General features: G+C 45.1%; 1 protein-coding gene across 1 annotated transcript in view; it reads left to right on the plus strand.

Annotated features, from left to right (window-relative positions):
* The window catches only part of TSNAXIP1 (translin associated factor X interacting protein 1), a 362,126-nt gene that overhangs the window by 190,955 nt on the left and 153,617 nt on the right, over positions 1 to 17,554 (plus strand). The window contains exon 6 of the mRNA XM_085637810.1: positions 3,964 to 4,160. Coding sequence (XP_085493936.1) covers positions 3,964 to 4,160 — 197 coding nt within the window. The remainder of the gene's footprint in view (positions 1 to 3,963; positions 4,161 to 17,554) is intronic.

Raw genomic sequence — 17,554 nt, forward strand, 5'->3', positions numbered from 1 at the left:
GTTAACAAATTGTGTACTGGCTGTTTTGGCATTGCCCGTCTCAAGTGGCAATGTTGAGAGGGCCTTTTCACAGGAAAAAAGTTTACATGGGAAGGAAAGAGTGAGCACACATGACCAAAGACTCACTGAAGAAATATTGTATGGTGTACTACAATAGGTGAAACCAAAGGAAATGATGGACGGAGTGTTGAACATTGCAAGCACTCACCCCCAGTCAACTGATTTGGGTTTAATCCATCACCGTTCCTTAGCCCACTCTGCCACCCCAGTTCAGACATGGCCATATGCAAATCAGTCTGACCCTGTGCCTCATGGGAACAGTCCAGCCCGAACTGCCAAGCCATGTCTTCCCTGGACCGGAAACAAGCTTCCTAGGACCGGTTTCTGGCATTTCAGCCGTCTTCAGCCAGGCTTGCTTGAATCCAGTGGCAAAGTGAGCAAGGGACTCATGTCTGAGCATACCCTGCCAACTTATGGCGAACAAAGCAAAACCAAAGGAAATGATGGACGGAGTGTTGAACATTGTAAGCACTCACCCCCAGTCAACTGATCTGGGTTTAATCCATCACCGTTCTTTAGCCCACTCTGCCACCCCAGTTCAGACATGGCCATATGCAAATCAGTCTGACCCTGTGCCTCATGGGAACAGTCCAGCCCGAACTGCCAAGCCATGTCTTCCCTGGACCGGAAACAAGCTTCCTAGGACCGGTTTCTGGCATTTCAGCTGTCTTCAGCCAGGCTTGCTTGAATCCAGTGGCAAAGTGAGCATGAGGCACAGGGTCAGACTGATTTGCATATGGCCATGTCTGAACTGGGGTGGCAGAGTGGGCTAAAGAACGGTGGTGGATTAAACCCAGATCAGTTGACTGGGGGTGAGTGCTTGCAATTTTCAACACTCCGTCCATCATTTCCTTTGGTTTTGCTTTGTTCGCCATAAGTTGGCAGGGTATGCTCAGACGTGAGTCCCTTGCTCACTTTGCCACTGGATTCAAGCAAGCCTGGCTGAAGACGGCTGAAATGCCAGAAACCAGTCCTAGGAAGCGTGTTTCCGGTCCAGGGAAAATATGGCTTGGCAGTTCGGGCTGGACTGTTCCCATGAGGCACAGGGTCAGACTGATTTGCATATGGCCATGTCTGAACTGGGGTGGCAGAGTGGGATAAAGAAGGTTGGTGGATTAAACCCAGATCAGTTGACTGGGGGTGAGTGCTTGCAATGTTCAACACTCCGTCCATCATTTCCTTTGTTTTTGCTTTGTACTACAATAGGTTACATTTCCAAAAGTGTATTTGGACCTCATATACACTATACGTACACTGTCTATATACCATGCGCTATCATTGCATAAAGCAAGCAAAAATAAAAGCAAAACATTTCATAAACACTGGGAAAACACTGTTTCTGTTGTTTTTAATGGTGTGAAAATGTGTAACCACTGATAACCACTGTTTTTTAAAGGTATTGAAATCTCTGAAAACCCCCCACCAGAATTTACTAAAAATAGAAACTGAAAACAGGAAAGCCTAATCCTAACAAATGGTACTATCTGACTCAGGGAGTGTGTATGGTGGGGTTAGATTTTCATCACCAAAAGCACACGAAGACTGATAATTCAGTCAGTCCACATGGTCTAAAGGGGAAAAATGATTAAAAGTTGGAATGGTGAACGGGGGCGGCATTTTAGTATGTGCCGAGACAAATCCTGGCCCTTTATGTGACAACAGCTTGTAAAAGTAGCCTAATTGTACAACTTCAATAGGGCCCCCCGCTTTGTTGCTCCAGGGAAGCCTATCCATAAGCCAATGTACTAAGGACCTGTCCTTAAAATTTACAACAATGCAGTCACCTGGCTCAGATTTAGCCTGTGGGTCCACCCATGCAACGCGTTCAACATTATTTATGTTATGATACAAGTCATCACTTTTCGACCAATCCATAGCTTTTGCCAGCCAATGTACAGTTTTATTTTTAAGCTGCTTCCAGTCTTCTTCCTGATTAATTGGCAAGGGGGGGACATTTGTTAGAACAATAACTTAAGGGGTGGCCTCTGGAGGAAGGAGAAGTGTTCTCTGTTTATTTTTCCGAGTGCAAACTGGATGTTTGTTATGGCGACTGTCGATAGAATTGGGCCCACTATTTCCCTCTCTCACGCATGTTGAACCCGACCGCCCAATCTCTGTCTTTTTTGCTGAGTGCATTGCAGTCTGAGTATAGTTGATACTGCAATCCACTGGTGGTGGTAGCAGGAGGGGGGGTGCCACATGTGTCCGGGTTGGCATTGCGGATAGGATTAGTCACAACTTCTGGGCCAGAGGTCATCTTTGAAATGCTGGAACCAATTAATATCTTTAGGAACACATCGATATTGTTTAACACCCCTACAAGGGGATCAAGGGTTGACTTGATAATGGCCTCTAATGAACTGGTGAGATGCGAAAATGACGCAATGTCCCCCATAGATTCAACATTTTTAGGGTCTGTAACAGTATCCAAAACTCGAGTCTTTGTTGCTGATTTGGAAAAGGGGACCACGGTTTTCTTGCGTGTTACCATGGGTATTGCATCTTTCTTAGCTTTCCCACAGTACTTGGATTTTTTTGATGGGGGAGGGCAAAGAGTATCACAAAGCCCCTCCTGTTGAGTGGTGCTATTGGTGGCTTCATTTCCACTTCTGTCCGAACTGATGGATGCAAGCAGTTCGATTGATTTGTCATGCTGATGGACTATCTCCGTTGCGGAGCCATTTTGTTAGGCCCTTTGGGTTACCTCCAATCTCTCCTCCACCGACTCAATTTCACTTGTTATTGCCCCCATTTCTGTTGTTAAAAAGTTAGTAATTGACGAGGTTAGCGGGCGCTCCTTCGCAGAGGACATAACTGTTTTGCGTTTCCCCATCTCCTTACCTTCTAGTTAAGAGGTCTCTCAGCAGCTGGCTGTGTCAGGGTAATACACGGATGCTCCTCCACGCTAATGTACAACCAAGAGCCCTGGCCCAGCCCAGCCTCGTGCAGTCGCGGAGGGCGCATTCGGGCCCGTCCACGCGCATCCCGCGCTGTGGGAGCCCACGGCCGCTTAGGAGTGATGCTCTGGCGCCTCCAGGCACGAAGACTGCTGGGCAATGTGGTCCCGGCCCAACTGCTGCCGGTAAAGTGCTCAACTGTTAGTCCTGTTATTCTTCTCTCAGTTAATCTGTTCTCTAGTCACCGGCCTCGAAAGTTCCTAGTTGTTCTAGTTTTCCGCGGCATCACCCGCCTTTTTCCTGCTCCCCGGGTCTGGATATTTTTTAGAGATTGTATGCCCTCCCTTTAGCAAAGATGCTTTGAAGTGGAAGGGGATCCATGTGTCTTTGAGTTTTTGGATTTTCTCCAAAGATTGTTGAAAAAGGATAGACCATTTTCTGATGTTCAGCTCTAGGTATAAACAGGCCAGGAGCAGATGACTGCTCACTTTATTTAGGAATAACAATACAAAAACAGACAGAAAAGTAGGCCACAAAATGCTCCGCTGCAAAGTTTATTTAAAACTATCCTTAAGAATTTGATCACCTTCTACTTAAGAACGTTGATGATCAGCATAAGAGAAGTCAAAAGATGTGTTAACATTATGATCAGTTCCACAGTGTCCACCTGCTTTGTATTATATCTATTGGTCATATTAATGAATTGACAAACACCTGATTTTTACTCCCATTGTTTTTATATTTTTAATAATATATTTAAATATATACATATGCATTTTGTATTGAATACATTATTTGACAGATTAATTTTTATCCCAATAAACAATTATTGAATTCTTAAATCTAGTCTCACATGGACCTCCAAAATAAGAATTAGGAATGATTCGTTGATATTGGGACTTGAAGTTTTTTTTTAATTTGATTGTAGGGCTCCCGTTACCCTAATCTTTGAGTATCTAAAATATTTCAGCAAATGGTATGAACTTTAAAAATCATTTTTGTTTAGCTCACCAGCGAGAACAGATCCGTTCCCTGGAGCCCCTAAAGTCCATGCTCGTCACGGTGTCTGAGCGGTGCGACCAGAAGATCCAAGAGATGCGGGAGGAGGAGAGGCTCGAAGTAAAGACCCTGAGGAAGGAGAAACTGACTTTACTTAAACAAATTGACAAGTTAAAGACAAACTTGAGCTTCTTAAAGACACAGGTAGGTCTTGCCAGCATCATCCTCATGTTCTCATTTATCCTTTGTAAGACTGACAGGACTTTGTTAACTAAGGCTTGCTGCAATGAGCTATCCTTCAATTACATACAGAATGTGTGTCAGGATTCTAGAGAAGAGAAAACTGTTTGGGTGGCTGATCAAGTAGACCAGTGCCGTAACCCTAGCACTGAGATGGCGGTGTTCTCCACCACATATTCAGATGTCTACCGTCTTCCGCTGAGCACTACCTTTCATTGTCAGATGAGTTGAGGTTAGTGCCAATATCACTGAACTGTCATTGACAGCCATTGTCCTGCTGCAGCTATGCCATAAAAGTCACATCAACTGCAATTCAAACATTTATTTGACAATACTGTGAGAAGGATCCAGCGATGTAGCTTGGGGCCGAGGTCCAGATCTTAGTTTGGGAAACAGCTCGGTGTCCAAATGATAGGGACTGGTGTTTGATCTTTTAAAGTCCTCTTGCATCTGAAAATGTTACTATTTTCTGTATTTCTTATCACTTTTAAATACACTTGCCTTTGTTCTCATTGGATCACATATTAGTTACCATGGAGACGCGTTGTCCTGTCTCCATTTACTTTTCCCTGCCAGTTAGCGGCCATCTTAATGTTAAAAATCAATGTCCGTGACTAAATCATTTTGCACAATCCAGCATAAGTAGGTATTCCTGACACTTTTGGAACTCAGCTGCATGGCACGTTTTTATATCACCCGCTGGCTCTCTGATGGTTTTACTTTCCTCTATCAAGAGAACGCTGTTCTTTTGCAGTGTATATATGTTTACATATAATTTCTTTTTCTGTACAACCTCGCAAAGGAATCGTCGCACACTTGGGAGCCTTATTTCAAGACTATTTATTAAAAAAAACACCAGCAAACTGACAGACGCGTTTCGGCCTCACAAGCCTTTTTCAATGTCAGCATCTTTTCTGTTGTGCATGTTTTTATTCAAACCAATCAAAATCAACGGCATAAATGTGATAGCCACAAACAAAGGACTCTGTTGTTATTCCTATGTGTGCAACTGGCATGACCATTTAAAAACACTGTTTTTCTTGCCTTACCAGATACCTTTCTCGTCTTACAATTAACAGGTTTTAGATATTTCAGATTCCTATTGGTTGGTATTATATAATCATAGAGCAATATTTACTTCACAATGATACAATTCATTATACTGAAATCCTACATTGTAATAAAAATATATTCATTAAAAAATATATATTAATACATTCATGATATTGTTCATTTTGTCCTGTATGGGAATGTATGGATTCCTCCTCAAAATTGAGTCATTAATAAAATGTTCCATCTTGTAAATATTAAATCTCCAGGCTATCAAACCTTTTCCTCTTAGAGTCCCTTGTAAAACGTGTGGAACAGTGAGTCGAAGAAATATGTTAAAACATATTAAACAAATGTAGAGTTGATTGCTTTACTCTATCTACATATTGCACCTATATAATGCCCTGAATGGGATTTTAATAAAGTTACATAGCGCTGATCCAGACTGTTATTATGCTACTGTTTCATAATGATGAGTTTCAGCTCCAGTACATATTACACCACACATCTGGTCAGAGTTTCTTGAAAGTGACAGTGGTAGAAAACTTATATAAAGTGACTATGTCCTCTAATTTCCCCTATATTAAAAATATTATGCAGATGTTATAGAAAGTGCTTGGAGCTATCGCCTCTCCATTCTGATATATAATACTCAAAGATCTATTCCCATTTTCACTGAAAGAAGCTGAAGAATATATATTAGTGCTAAATGATAATCTAAATTTGAGATTTACAGGCTGCATAAGTAGCACAGAGGTAGCATTTTTAGATCTTCTAGTGTATATCGAGAATAACCAACTGATGACGAGACTATAAAGTAAACCCACTGCTTGATATTACATGCAACCAGCCAACACCCACGCCATCTAGTGAATAGCATCCCTTAAAGAGACCTGTTGCGTTTAAATCGCAATTGCACTACATCTCCGAGTTATGAACAAGCAAGAACAGAAGCAACACAGATATTCGAGAGGAGAGGGTACTCCAAAAGATTGTGAGAGAAGCTTCATAGAAAGTCCAGACATATGAAAGACAGGATCTATTAATACAAAAGCCTATAGATCAGAGAGCTGGGTCAATAACTAGATTAATCTTCAGCTTTTTCAGCTGACTTACAAGAAATTAGTAAAATTTTACAAAACCATTGGGGTATTTTACAGTCAGATTCCATAATAGGCCCTAACTCTACCTCCAATACCAAGTGTTACTTCCCAAAAAAGTGCCTCTTAAATAGATATTTTGCTTCACAGCCATTATACAGAAAAATATCAGTAAAACCAAAGGTGACTGGTTTCTTTCCTTGCACAAGATGCAAGGCGTCTAGAAAAAGTACAAAAGTAAGAGAGTACCCTGTCCCTGGTAGTAAAGCCACAAAACAGATTACCAAGCTACTAAATTGCTCAATAACTTTTGTGGTCTACTGACTAGTATGCCCATGTGATTTACTATACGTGGGAAGCACAGTACACCAGGCAAAAAAGAGGGTCCTAGAGCACACATGAGCCCTAACCAGTAGAAATTAAACTTATCCAGTAGCACAGCATTTTGCCTATAGGCACCAAAGTGACACCAGCATTCTGCGTTTCTTCTGTATAGACCAAGCAGTGGCGGCTGTCACAATAAAGAGGTTGTGGGGTGGGTGGAGGGGGTGCAGGGGAGTACGGGAGGGGGAGCGTGCGGGTGGGGTGGTTAATAATAGAAAGAGAAACACTTACCTGGAGCTGTCATGCGCCTCCCGTGCCGCGCTCTGCCTCGTCCTTCCTGGTCCCATCAAGCACTAGGGCCGCGTCACGATGTGGGGGATTGGTCTGAATGGGCTGGAAAGATGCTCCGCTCAGACCAGGGAGTCTGTGACGGCCGGCCAAACACATATGCATGCGCATTTTGGGAGGGAGTGCACCTAGCATTACTCCTCCCCATGCCCCACCCCGCTTAGAGCCGGCAAACAAAAAATAAAACAATGACATAATTTTATTTTTATTTGCTGGCTCTGAGCCAGGAAGTGGGGCAACGCTCCTCCGCCATTGTGAACGAGCTGCCGCTGAGACAGAGAGAGGAGAAAGGAGAGTGAGAGCCCCTAGAAAGCTGGGATCTAAACATATCATTGAGATGAGAACACGAGTGCCTTTTGGCCTCAATAGCGATGAAGAATTAAGGACCCATATAGGCTGAATGCAGGATATAAGCAATGATTGCGCACAGTGAATCTAACCATCTATTGCAGTAGGGACAACCAACTCTTACAAATCAGTCTCCACAAATAGATCATAGAGCACATAGTCACTTTAGTAGGTGCATATAAGGCTGTGCATATTTAAGTCTGTGCATATATAAGTGTGTGTGTGTGTGTATATATATATATATATAACCTACTGTCACCAATAGGTAGTTATAGTTAGGATGTAGTTTCCATAGGAAGAGCGTTTTTTCATTTCCCAATAACTTTGGCGTTGTTTGATGAATCCTCTTGAAATTTTCAAAACTAGTTTGAAGCCAAATTCAGATGCTGCCTTGAAAGTTTTTGGGTGATCCATCAAGCAGGGGGGCAAGAAAATGGGTGGGGTCCCAAAACAAGTTTTTCCCATGTTAATTTTCATAGGAACTTCAGACACGCTACAGCCCAAACTGTTGAACAGAATTACACCAAATTTGGCAAGAAGGTAGATGTTGGACCAGGGAAGTGCCTTTATGCAAAGTGGTGTAAATCTGTTAAGTCGTTGCAGAGTAATTTAAAGACATTTCTAATTGCATATATAGGGACCCAGATGATCTGCAACCCCTTCCGATCTCATGTTGAAATCTGATTGGCTGCCAACACTTCAAACCAGAAAGTGTTGGAAGGCTATCTTGGGACTCGGCTTGAGCCAAGTCCCAGAAAAACCATTAAAAAAAAATAAAAGGGGGCAGTGTAGTAATACCCTGACCCTCTAGGCTTCTTGTGGAGGGTCTCACAGGGACCCCGCAGGGCCAGAAAAGCATTTTTTATTTTCTTAATTTTCGGCGATCCCGTCAAATTGTTTTTTAAAAACGAAGAGCGACCTCCTGCACTTCGTTATTTATAGGCTCCAGGTAGGCCAGGTCCCGGGGGTGTTTCTGTAATAAGGCAGGGGGGTGCATGTCGTCCCCCCCCCACTGGTGCTTAATATTGCCCCAGGGACCACCATTCACCAGTAGGTAGTTAAAGTTAGGATGTAATTTCCATAGGAGGAGCGTTCAGTTCCCAATAACTTTGGCATTGTTTACTGAATCGTTGCAAAATTTTCAAAACTAGTTTGCAGCTCAACTCAGCTGCTGTCCTGAAAGTTTTTGGCTACGGGTGCCACTGGGTAGTTATTGTTAGGAAGTTTCCACAGGAAAATCATCTTTTGGTTAGCTTATAACTTTGTTGCCGTTTGACGAATCTTCTCAAAACTTTCCAAAAAAAAGACTCCTCCACCTCAGCTCTTTCCTGGAAAGTTTCGAGGTAATCAATTAAGCTGGGATCAAGAAAAGCGGGGTCCCAAAACGCGTTTTCTCCATTAATATTTTCCATAGGAATTTTAGACATAGCTGCTGTCCAAATGGCTGATTTACACTAAATCTGTCAGAAAGCTAGACCTTGAGCTGACAGATCTTGAAGAATGATATGGTGACAGCCATCTTAGGACTCAAAACTCATACCTTGTCCTGTAATTAAAAAAAAAAAATGTAAAGGGGCAGGGTGGTTATACCGTACCTCCCTTGGCCTGGTGGGGTGGAGGGTCCAATAGGGAACCTCCTGGGGCCAAAAACATTTTGACCGCAAATTTTTAGTGGAGCCACGAATCCGCAGTAAAAATAATTGTTTTAAAAAGTGATGGATCCCACGCCTCAAATAAATAAACACACACCCCCAGCGTGGGCGAGGGTCCAGGGTGGCGGCATAAACACTTTAATAGAGGACAGAGGGCATGGCCCCTTCCCCAAGCCTCTTTGAGACCTTAGGGATCGCATCCCCCAGGGCCAATTAAAAGTTAAAGGCAATGGGGACATCTACTGAAAGGACATTTATTGATGACGGGTTGAACCACACGTGGTGGAAATTTGGATGACAGTTACAATCACTTGGTGTGCTTTGGTGTATTTTGATTGAATTCATTTTATTATTCACAGTAGTGACCTATAATGCCCAGCTAGGGCTTTTAAAACATATTTTTTTGAGCCTGGTAATGTCCCTAGAAGGGACAGGGGCACCAACAAGCATTTATTTTAATGTTGAGGGGGCTGCAGGAAGTGCAGCAGCTCCCCAGAGACAATTAAAAAGCAGCAGTCAGTAAATCAATGAACCCAGGAGAGCATACCATATTTTTAAAGCAGCTCAAGCAGGAACTCTGTGTTCTTCAGCAGGGCTCCCTGTGGTTAGTTCTAATGCTGCACTTTGTAGCGTGAACAAATGTTAAAGTCTCAAAGACTTATTGATGGTTTATTTTAACATTTTTTAGTAACAATCACTTTTATTAAACATTAGACTGGATGAATTAATGAAATATACATTTCATTATAATAATTGACAAAAACAATACATATGCTTTATATATGTTGATATTCTGACCCTTTCATTAAGCCAGTAAGCCCATTTTTTATATTTTGGTGTTCTGACCCTTCGACAAAGTCAACAGCCCTGCTTTACTTAAAACGACACCCCTTATAATCAGTTATCCTAGCCTGCGGGGGTTTGGGTGCCAGGCCCTGCATTCAACCTTACATTGTGCATTGCTTGTGCACAGCGGGGTGGGTTGGAGATCATCGTAGTAGGGTGCATTGCCTGGCCCCTGGCCAACCCCACACTGCACTTGGCTGTGGGAGTTGGCTGCCCGCAAGGCGTTGGATGCCGGGCTTGGCCACTGGCTAGGCCAGGTTCTGCGACCAACCACCCCGGTGTGCAACGCTGTGCGTATCGTAGGGTTGGCTGCTGGCAAGAGGTTGGACGCAGGGCCTGGCCACAGGCATAAGGTTAGCATTATAAATGGTAATACAATATTACTTTACGTTAAAAAAATCCTAGCAATTGACTGAAAAAAACAACGGTTACAGTGATATTATAGGTAGGTATGGTAATAATATCTTACTTTGCTTTAAAGGAAAACCTCAGAAATACACTGAAAAATCCAGGTATAACAGGTGTTCTAGTTGGTTGAAAATGTTAGTTAAAATTTAATGTTTTAAATTTAAAAACACTGAAATTTACCAGCTATAGTTATCTCAAGTAACTGTAACTCATGCCCTAAAGTAACTATAATTTGCACGCACACCATGCTCTGCTAATTACCCCACATAATACATAATTCATGACGTGTTCTATTACAACATTGATGACATCACTGCAACATCTGAAATGCCATAATTGACTTGAAAACTTGCATTGCAAGGATGCAAGTTATAGTTACTTTAGGGTATGAGTTATCGTTACTTGAGATAAGTATAACTGGTGAAGTTTAGTGGTTTTGTTAATTTAAAACGTTATATTTTAACTTACATTTTTGCCTGAATATAATGTCCCTTTCACCTTTGTTTTTTTCATTGAATGTATATAAATATATATATTTAAGGTAGGTAGATGTGGAGTTAAAAATAGTAAATCAGTACTTCCCTATACAACATTATCTTATGCTATTTTGTCATCTGTATTTTGATAGCACTGTATTTAAAATTGAGGCTTCTGATGAACAACTATGATACTGTACGTGCTATCACCATTCATTAAAACAGTGGTTTCTTATGCGTTTTGACTATTTTCACTGTTGATTATTTTATGATTCACCTTTTTATTTATTTTTTATGCGTAATATATATGTTGACTGTCTGGTTTTGTTTTGCTAAAAATTGATGCTTCGGCCACCATTTGGATATCTCATTCATCAGTTTCCTTTTCACTTTTGCTTACATCAGTGCTCCAGAATCTGCAGTATTTCACTTTCTACCACCCTTCCATGATTCTTTTTCTGCTTGTCTGAACTGGGCCCTTGCAGGCCTCTTCCTCACTTTTGACCGCTGTCTTTAGGATCACAATGCGTGCCAGGAAGGGGACGTCTTCTACCATCTCTTTGTAATTCCCAAGGATGATTGCCTCTAGAACGACCCTTTATTTAGGTATATGTTATTTTCCTACCCAATACAATATTACCTGGTTTCAGTCTCCTAGTATTTTGTGAGAGGTGAAACCAGAGAGTGCTCCATGTTTCTTTCCTCAAGCTTGGAGAGAAGAATTCATCTTGAATCAATTTGAATCATCCTCACCTCACTACTGATTATTGATGACTCTTGCCAACCATCTTTCATTTTTTTCTGAAATCATCCTGTTTTTAGAGATTTCCAAATGACTGTTGACCTTTTTTTATTTAAGTACCTTGAATATATCTGCAATAAAATACATTTTCTTTAGAGTTGCTTAATCTATTGACTATATATCAGATTATATTCCTTTTATTCTTTGGCAGTATATAAATCAAATTTAATTTCCAAAAGTTTTATATTGATTGTTGTCATCTTACTCCTTTTGGGCTGGGTCCAGAATTCAACAGCAAATATTTTTCCAGCACTTAAAAGGTTCAACCGTGATAGCTAGCCTTAATAGCAAAAGTGGAATCACTTTGCACGCAAATTGTGATGTGTGAGTTTTAGAACTTTTGTTCTTTATCCTCTGGGATCTACTATCGGACATTTTTATCAACTCAGTCACTGTATGGCAAGAATGTATTTAAACTGCTAGGATATATGTTCTCTTTGTCCTACCTTTCCCTGAAGCGGTCAAATCAATATTTGTTCCTCTGTGGGTCTAAACCAGCTGTGTAGATGCCCTGCCAACAACTAACTATTGCGCCATTCAAAGGTGAGGTGAATGTCAAGCCATTAATACGGGTGTGCTTCTGGGGGCTAAGGGAAACTGTTTAAAGTCTTTAATCCAGTGGTGTCTGGTATACTCGGGCTCCAAACACCATTGTTGCTAATAGCGAATAGTCTTCAAGTTATTAGGTGGAGGACTCCTAATCATACAGTCCTTGTTCATTGTGATACTTGGTACCAGGCGATAACTGATACCCAGTAATCAGCACACAATTACAGTGTCAGATTTCAGGAACCTGGTTGTTGTTAGCAACTAGTCATACTCATAATCTGAGATTGGAAAGAGCGTCCATGCGCCAGAACCACCCAAAAGCAGCAATGGGTGTCCTGGATTAGTGTTAGGAAGGTAGAAGGCACCAGTCTTACCTGATATACCCTATCATCCAGATAATGGTGAGATCCACCTGAGGGTTGCCTCAAAGACTTAGGCCACTAATACATGATGTTAAAGAGGGTCAGGTAGGACCAGCAGGTGGGATCAAAGGTTATTGAGAGAGGTGGACTTCTTTCAAACAGATGCAATTGGACCATTGCAGCACTTTTTAATTTAGGTAGTAGAACTCCAGATCTTATAGAGAGATTGTTGGAAAACCACTCCCACACTAGAAAAGGTGGTGGTGGTCTTCCGGACACACTGTGGTAGCTTGGCTCGAGTGGTCAGGAAACAGGCGCCGTGCTAAGCATACAATATACCCATACAATAACCATGCGTGCATCCGTTCCAAAAACGACTCTACACCGTAAAAATTATGAAAATATTCTTTCTTTATCTTTTTCTCTTAGTTGCTGTTTGGAAAAATACATAGGTCAATCACAATATACAAGTTTCAATTAGTGCAGGTCAAATAAATATTGGCTGTTTGATGAAATAAATAGGGGTGATCATAAATAACAGGGCATAAATACAAGTGCAATATATACAGACAATTAAATACTTTGAGGCAATAAATACTGTACCAATAAATATTGTACACCATCAAGTCCTGTGGACCTATAAATATAGTGCAGCAATAAATAGGTAAAAATTCAATAAATACAGTACCCCCAATAAATAATTAAAAGTATACAGCAACACTCATGTAATCAGATGACACTTCAATTCTTAAGGGCTGATTTGGCCCAGGCACAGCTTGTAGGGTTGTGGAAGGCTTGTGGGGGGCTACTCCCTGGCTGGGACAAGGCTGAGGCCTAAGCTGAGGTAGATCAAAGGGGGGAATACCAGTGCCCTGGCTTTCTCTCTCCACACAACCTCTCTAGGTTAGTCCCAGTTCACCCCTTGCACAGTCAGGTTGGTTTCAGCACCTCCCTAGCCCCTTAGAGCAGTCTCTCAGGTCTCCACAGGGCCTTAGGCGCCCTCTACTCCACTTACTGCCCTTTTTCTGATGTTCCGACGCCGCTGGAGTCGTGTCGACGCCGTGAGGCGGTTCCGGTTCGGTCTCGGCGGCCTCGGCACAATGTCAGTTCTTTGACGACGCCGGTAGGCGGTTCCGGTCCGATGTCGGTGGCCTCGGTTCGATCTCGACCTCCGATTCGACGCCGTCGGGCAGTCTCCTCACGATGTCGACTTCGGGCGGCTCCGGTCCGATGGCGCTCTCGGCTCCGATGACGTCAGCCGGCCTGGCCTCGATGTCGACTTCCGGCGACTCCGGGGTGCGATCCTCACCCCCGACCTCCGGTGCTCCTCCTCACAGGCTCCGGGCGACTCCGGAGTGCGATCCTCACTCCCGACCTCCGGTGCTCCTCTACCTCGGTCTCCGACGACTCCGGAGGGCGGACTTCACTCCTCCGATGACGCCGCTCGCTCGACCTCGGTTCACTTCCTCCTCGACCTCTGGTATTCCTCACGACCTCCGTCGGCGCCCTCTTACGACCTCAGGCGGCTCCGGGTACGACGTCTGCTACTTCAGTCAGCGCCGCTTCTCCACCTCGGGCTCCAGGTCTTCAGGCTACTCGACGCCGGACTCCAGGGAAACCAGTTCTCAGGTCAGAATCTTGCTGTTTTCTTGGTTCTAAGGCCTGTTCCTGCTGTCCAGGTCCTTAGGATAAGTTTCTTCTGTCTTCTTCCCACACAGGGCTATAGGCTGGGATCCATCAGTAGGGACAAGTATCAAGGGTGGGTTTATGGACCCCACTCCAGGCACAAGTTTCCACCCCTGCTGCTTCACTCCTTCCTCCTTCACTGTTGTGCTCCTCTCTCTTCACCAGTCAGGTGCCAACTGCCAGCTCCAACTGCCAACTGCCTCTCTTATCCTCCCAACATTCTAAACGGTCTCCAACTGTCACAGAGTTCTGGAATCTCCTGGAATGTTCTGGAAGGTGCTGGTAGGTTCCAGTGGATGCTGGTGATGTCGCAGGTGGCCACCATTTTGTGCTCCAGGCCCTCAGACAGAAGTTTCAGGGGTAGCTAAAATGGCTCCCTGAATCTGCAGCAACACTAAAAAGTCTGGTGGTTCCCAAAAAGGAAAAATTCAAACAGGGGTTTGAGGCAAAAGTGGGACAAAATAAATAATGATGAGGAGGGACCACCCAAAGGGCTGACAGGTCTAACACGCGTCCCCCCCAGCTGAAAGTGGGGAGAGCTACCCAACCCCTTGGGAGTTCTCATCACTAAGGCGGAAATACCTTGAGAGACCGTCTGCATTGGCGTGGTCCACTCCAGGCCGATGTTCCACCTGAAAGTCCATCCCCTGTAGGGAAATAGACCACCTCAACAACTTGGGATTCTCCCCCTTCATTTGCATCAGCCAACGAAGGGGTCTGTGGTCGGTCTGAACTAGGAAGTGCGAGCCAAACAGGTATGGCCGCAACTTCTTCAGAGCCCATACCACTGCAAAGGCTTCACGCTCTATTGCACTCCACTTCTGTTCCCTGGGAAGTAGTCTCCGGGATAGGAAGACCACGGGTTGATCCAGACCCTCTTCGTTGAGTTGCGATAACACTGCCCCAATGCCATGTTCTGATGCATCTGTCTGGACAATGAACTTCTTGGAAAAGTCTGGGGCCCTTAAGACCGGGGCCTCGCACATGGCTTTCTTCAATTTCTCAAAGGCTTGCTGACAAGCCTCCGTCCAGACTACCCGTCGAGGTTGTTTCTTGGACGTGAGCTCCGTGAGAGGGGCTACGATGGTACCGTACCCCTTCACGAAGCGGCGATAGTATCCCGTGAGGCCCAAAAATGCTCGGACCTCAGTCTGTGTCTTGGGGGGTTCCCAGGCCATGATGGCCTCGATCTTCGCCTGGAGGGGTTGCACCGTTCCCCTACCCACCAAGTGTCCAAGGTACACTACCGACCCCTGCCCGATCTGGCACTTGCTGGCCTTGATCGTCAATCCAGCTTGTCTCAGGGCCTGGAGAACAGCTTGCAGGTGACGCAAGTGATCCTCCCAGCTGCTACTGAAGACGGCTATGTCATCCAGATAAGCAGCAGAGAAACTCTCCATTCCGGTGAGGATCTGGTTTACCAGGCGCTGAAACGTGGCAGGTGCGTTCTTGAGCCCAAAGGGCATCACACAGAACTGGTAGTGGCCATTGGGCGTGGAGAAGGCTGACCTTTCCCTTGCTCCATCAGTCAAAGAGATCTGCCAGTACCCAGAGGTAAGGTCAAAGGTACTTAGATATTGGGCAGCTCCCAGCCGGTCAATTAATTCATCCGCCCTAGGGATCGGATGTGCATCAGTCTTTGTCACTGAATTCAGTCCCCGGTAGTCCACACAGAACCTCAGTTCTGGTTGGGCACCCGGTGGTGCAGCTTTTGGTACTAACACCACCGGACTGGACCAGGGGCTGCTAGAAGGTTCAATCACTCCTAGCTCCAGCATCTTAGTGACCTCACTATGAATGCTGGCCTTCACCTTGTCTGACATCCGGTAGATCTTGGACTTCACAGGTGGGCTGTCTCCTGTGTCCACGTCATGGACGCACAGGTGAGTCCTACCCGGGACAAGGGAGAACAACGAAGAGTACTGCCCCAGGACCTGGCGACAGTCCTCCTGCTGTTCAGGAGTTAGAGATGGGGAGAGTATCACTCCCTCCACCGACCCATCCTTTTCTTGAGACGCAAACAGATCAGGGAGAGGCTCGCTTTCCACGTCCTCTCCTCCGTCAGTCACCATCATCAAGATGACTTCGGGCCTCTCGTGGTGGGGTTTGAGGCGGTTGGCATGCAGCACCCGCAGGGGCTGACGAGGGGTCTTCAGGTCCACCAAGTAGGTAGCCTTACCCTTCTTCTCCAACACCTCAAATGGTCCTGACCAGCGATCCTGAAGGGCACTAAGCTCTCCTGGTTCGATCACCCACACCTTCTGGCCAGGCTCCAACTCCACCGGGTGAGCGTTGTGGTCATACCACGCCTTCATCACTGCTTGGCTGGCTTCCAAGTTGTCAGAAGCTTGCTTCCACAACTTAGCCATTTGGCTCCGGAAGGCCAGCATGTAGCTCACCACATCCTGGGGGAGCTTTCTGGGAGTTCTTTCCCATCCGTCTCTCACCAGGTTAAGAGGTCCACGTACAGGGTGCCCATACAGAAGCTCGAAGGGGCTGAAGCCCACTCCCTTCTGTGGCACTTCCCTGTATGAAAAAAGTAAACAGGGTAGGAGGACGTCCCATTTCCTCCGCAGGCTTTCAGGCAGACTTCTGATCATGCCTTTCAAGGTTTTATTAAACCTCTCCACCAGACCATTGGTCTGGGGGTGGTAAGGAGTTGTGAACCGGTAGGTCACTCCACACTCCTTCCACATTGCCCGCATATATGCTGACATGAAGTTGGTCCCCCTGTCGGACACAACTTCCTTGGGAAAACCCACTCGGGTAAAGATTCCCATCAGGGCCCTAGCCACAACAGGTGCTGTTATGGTCCTCAGAGGTATTGCCTCTGGGTACCGTGTGGCATGATCCACCAGAACCAGGATAAACCTGTGACCAGCTGTAGTTGGTGGATCTAATGGACCCACAATGTCGATGCCCACCCTTTCAAAGGGGGTGCTAACGACAGGAAGTGGTTCCAGGGGAGCTTTCAGCTTCACCCCTGTTTTCCCACTGGCTTGGCAAGACACACATGTCCGGCAGTAGGTATCGGACGACACTTTCATCTGAGGCCAATAAAAGTGTGGGACAAGACGGGCGAAGGTCTTGTCTTGCCCCAGGTGTCCTGCCAATGGTATCTCGTGAGCCAACTCCAAAAGGAAGGCTCGATAATGTTGAGGAACTACCAAGGCTCGTGACGATCCATGTAGGGGTGCCTTGGGTTCACTGTAGAGGAGGCCATCCTCCCAGTAAACACTGTAGTTCCCTTCAACGTTCCCTGCTGCCTGGGCTTCGGCCTGTCGCCTCAGCCCCTCATGGGTAGGGCACTCCCTCTGGCCCTGGCAGAACTCCTCCCTGGACGGGCCTCCCTCCACGTGCCACTCGGCCGGGATGGGTAGGTCCTCCAGGTTGGTAACGCCCCCCTC

Source organism: Triturus cristatus, chromosome 12, assembly GCF_964204655.1.
Source record: "Triturus cristatus chromosome 12, aTriCri1.1, whole genome shotgun sequence".
Classification (NCBI taxonomy): domain Eukaryota; kingdom Metazoa; phylum Chordata; class Amphibia; order Caudata; family Salamandridae; genus Triturus; species Triturus cristatus.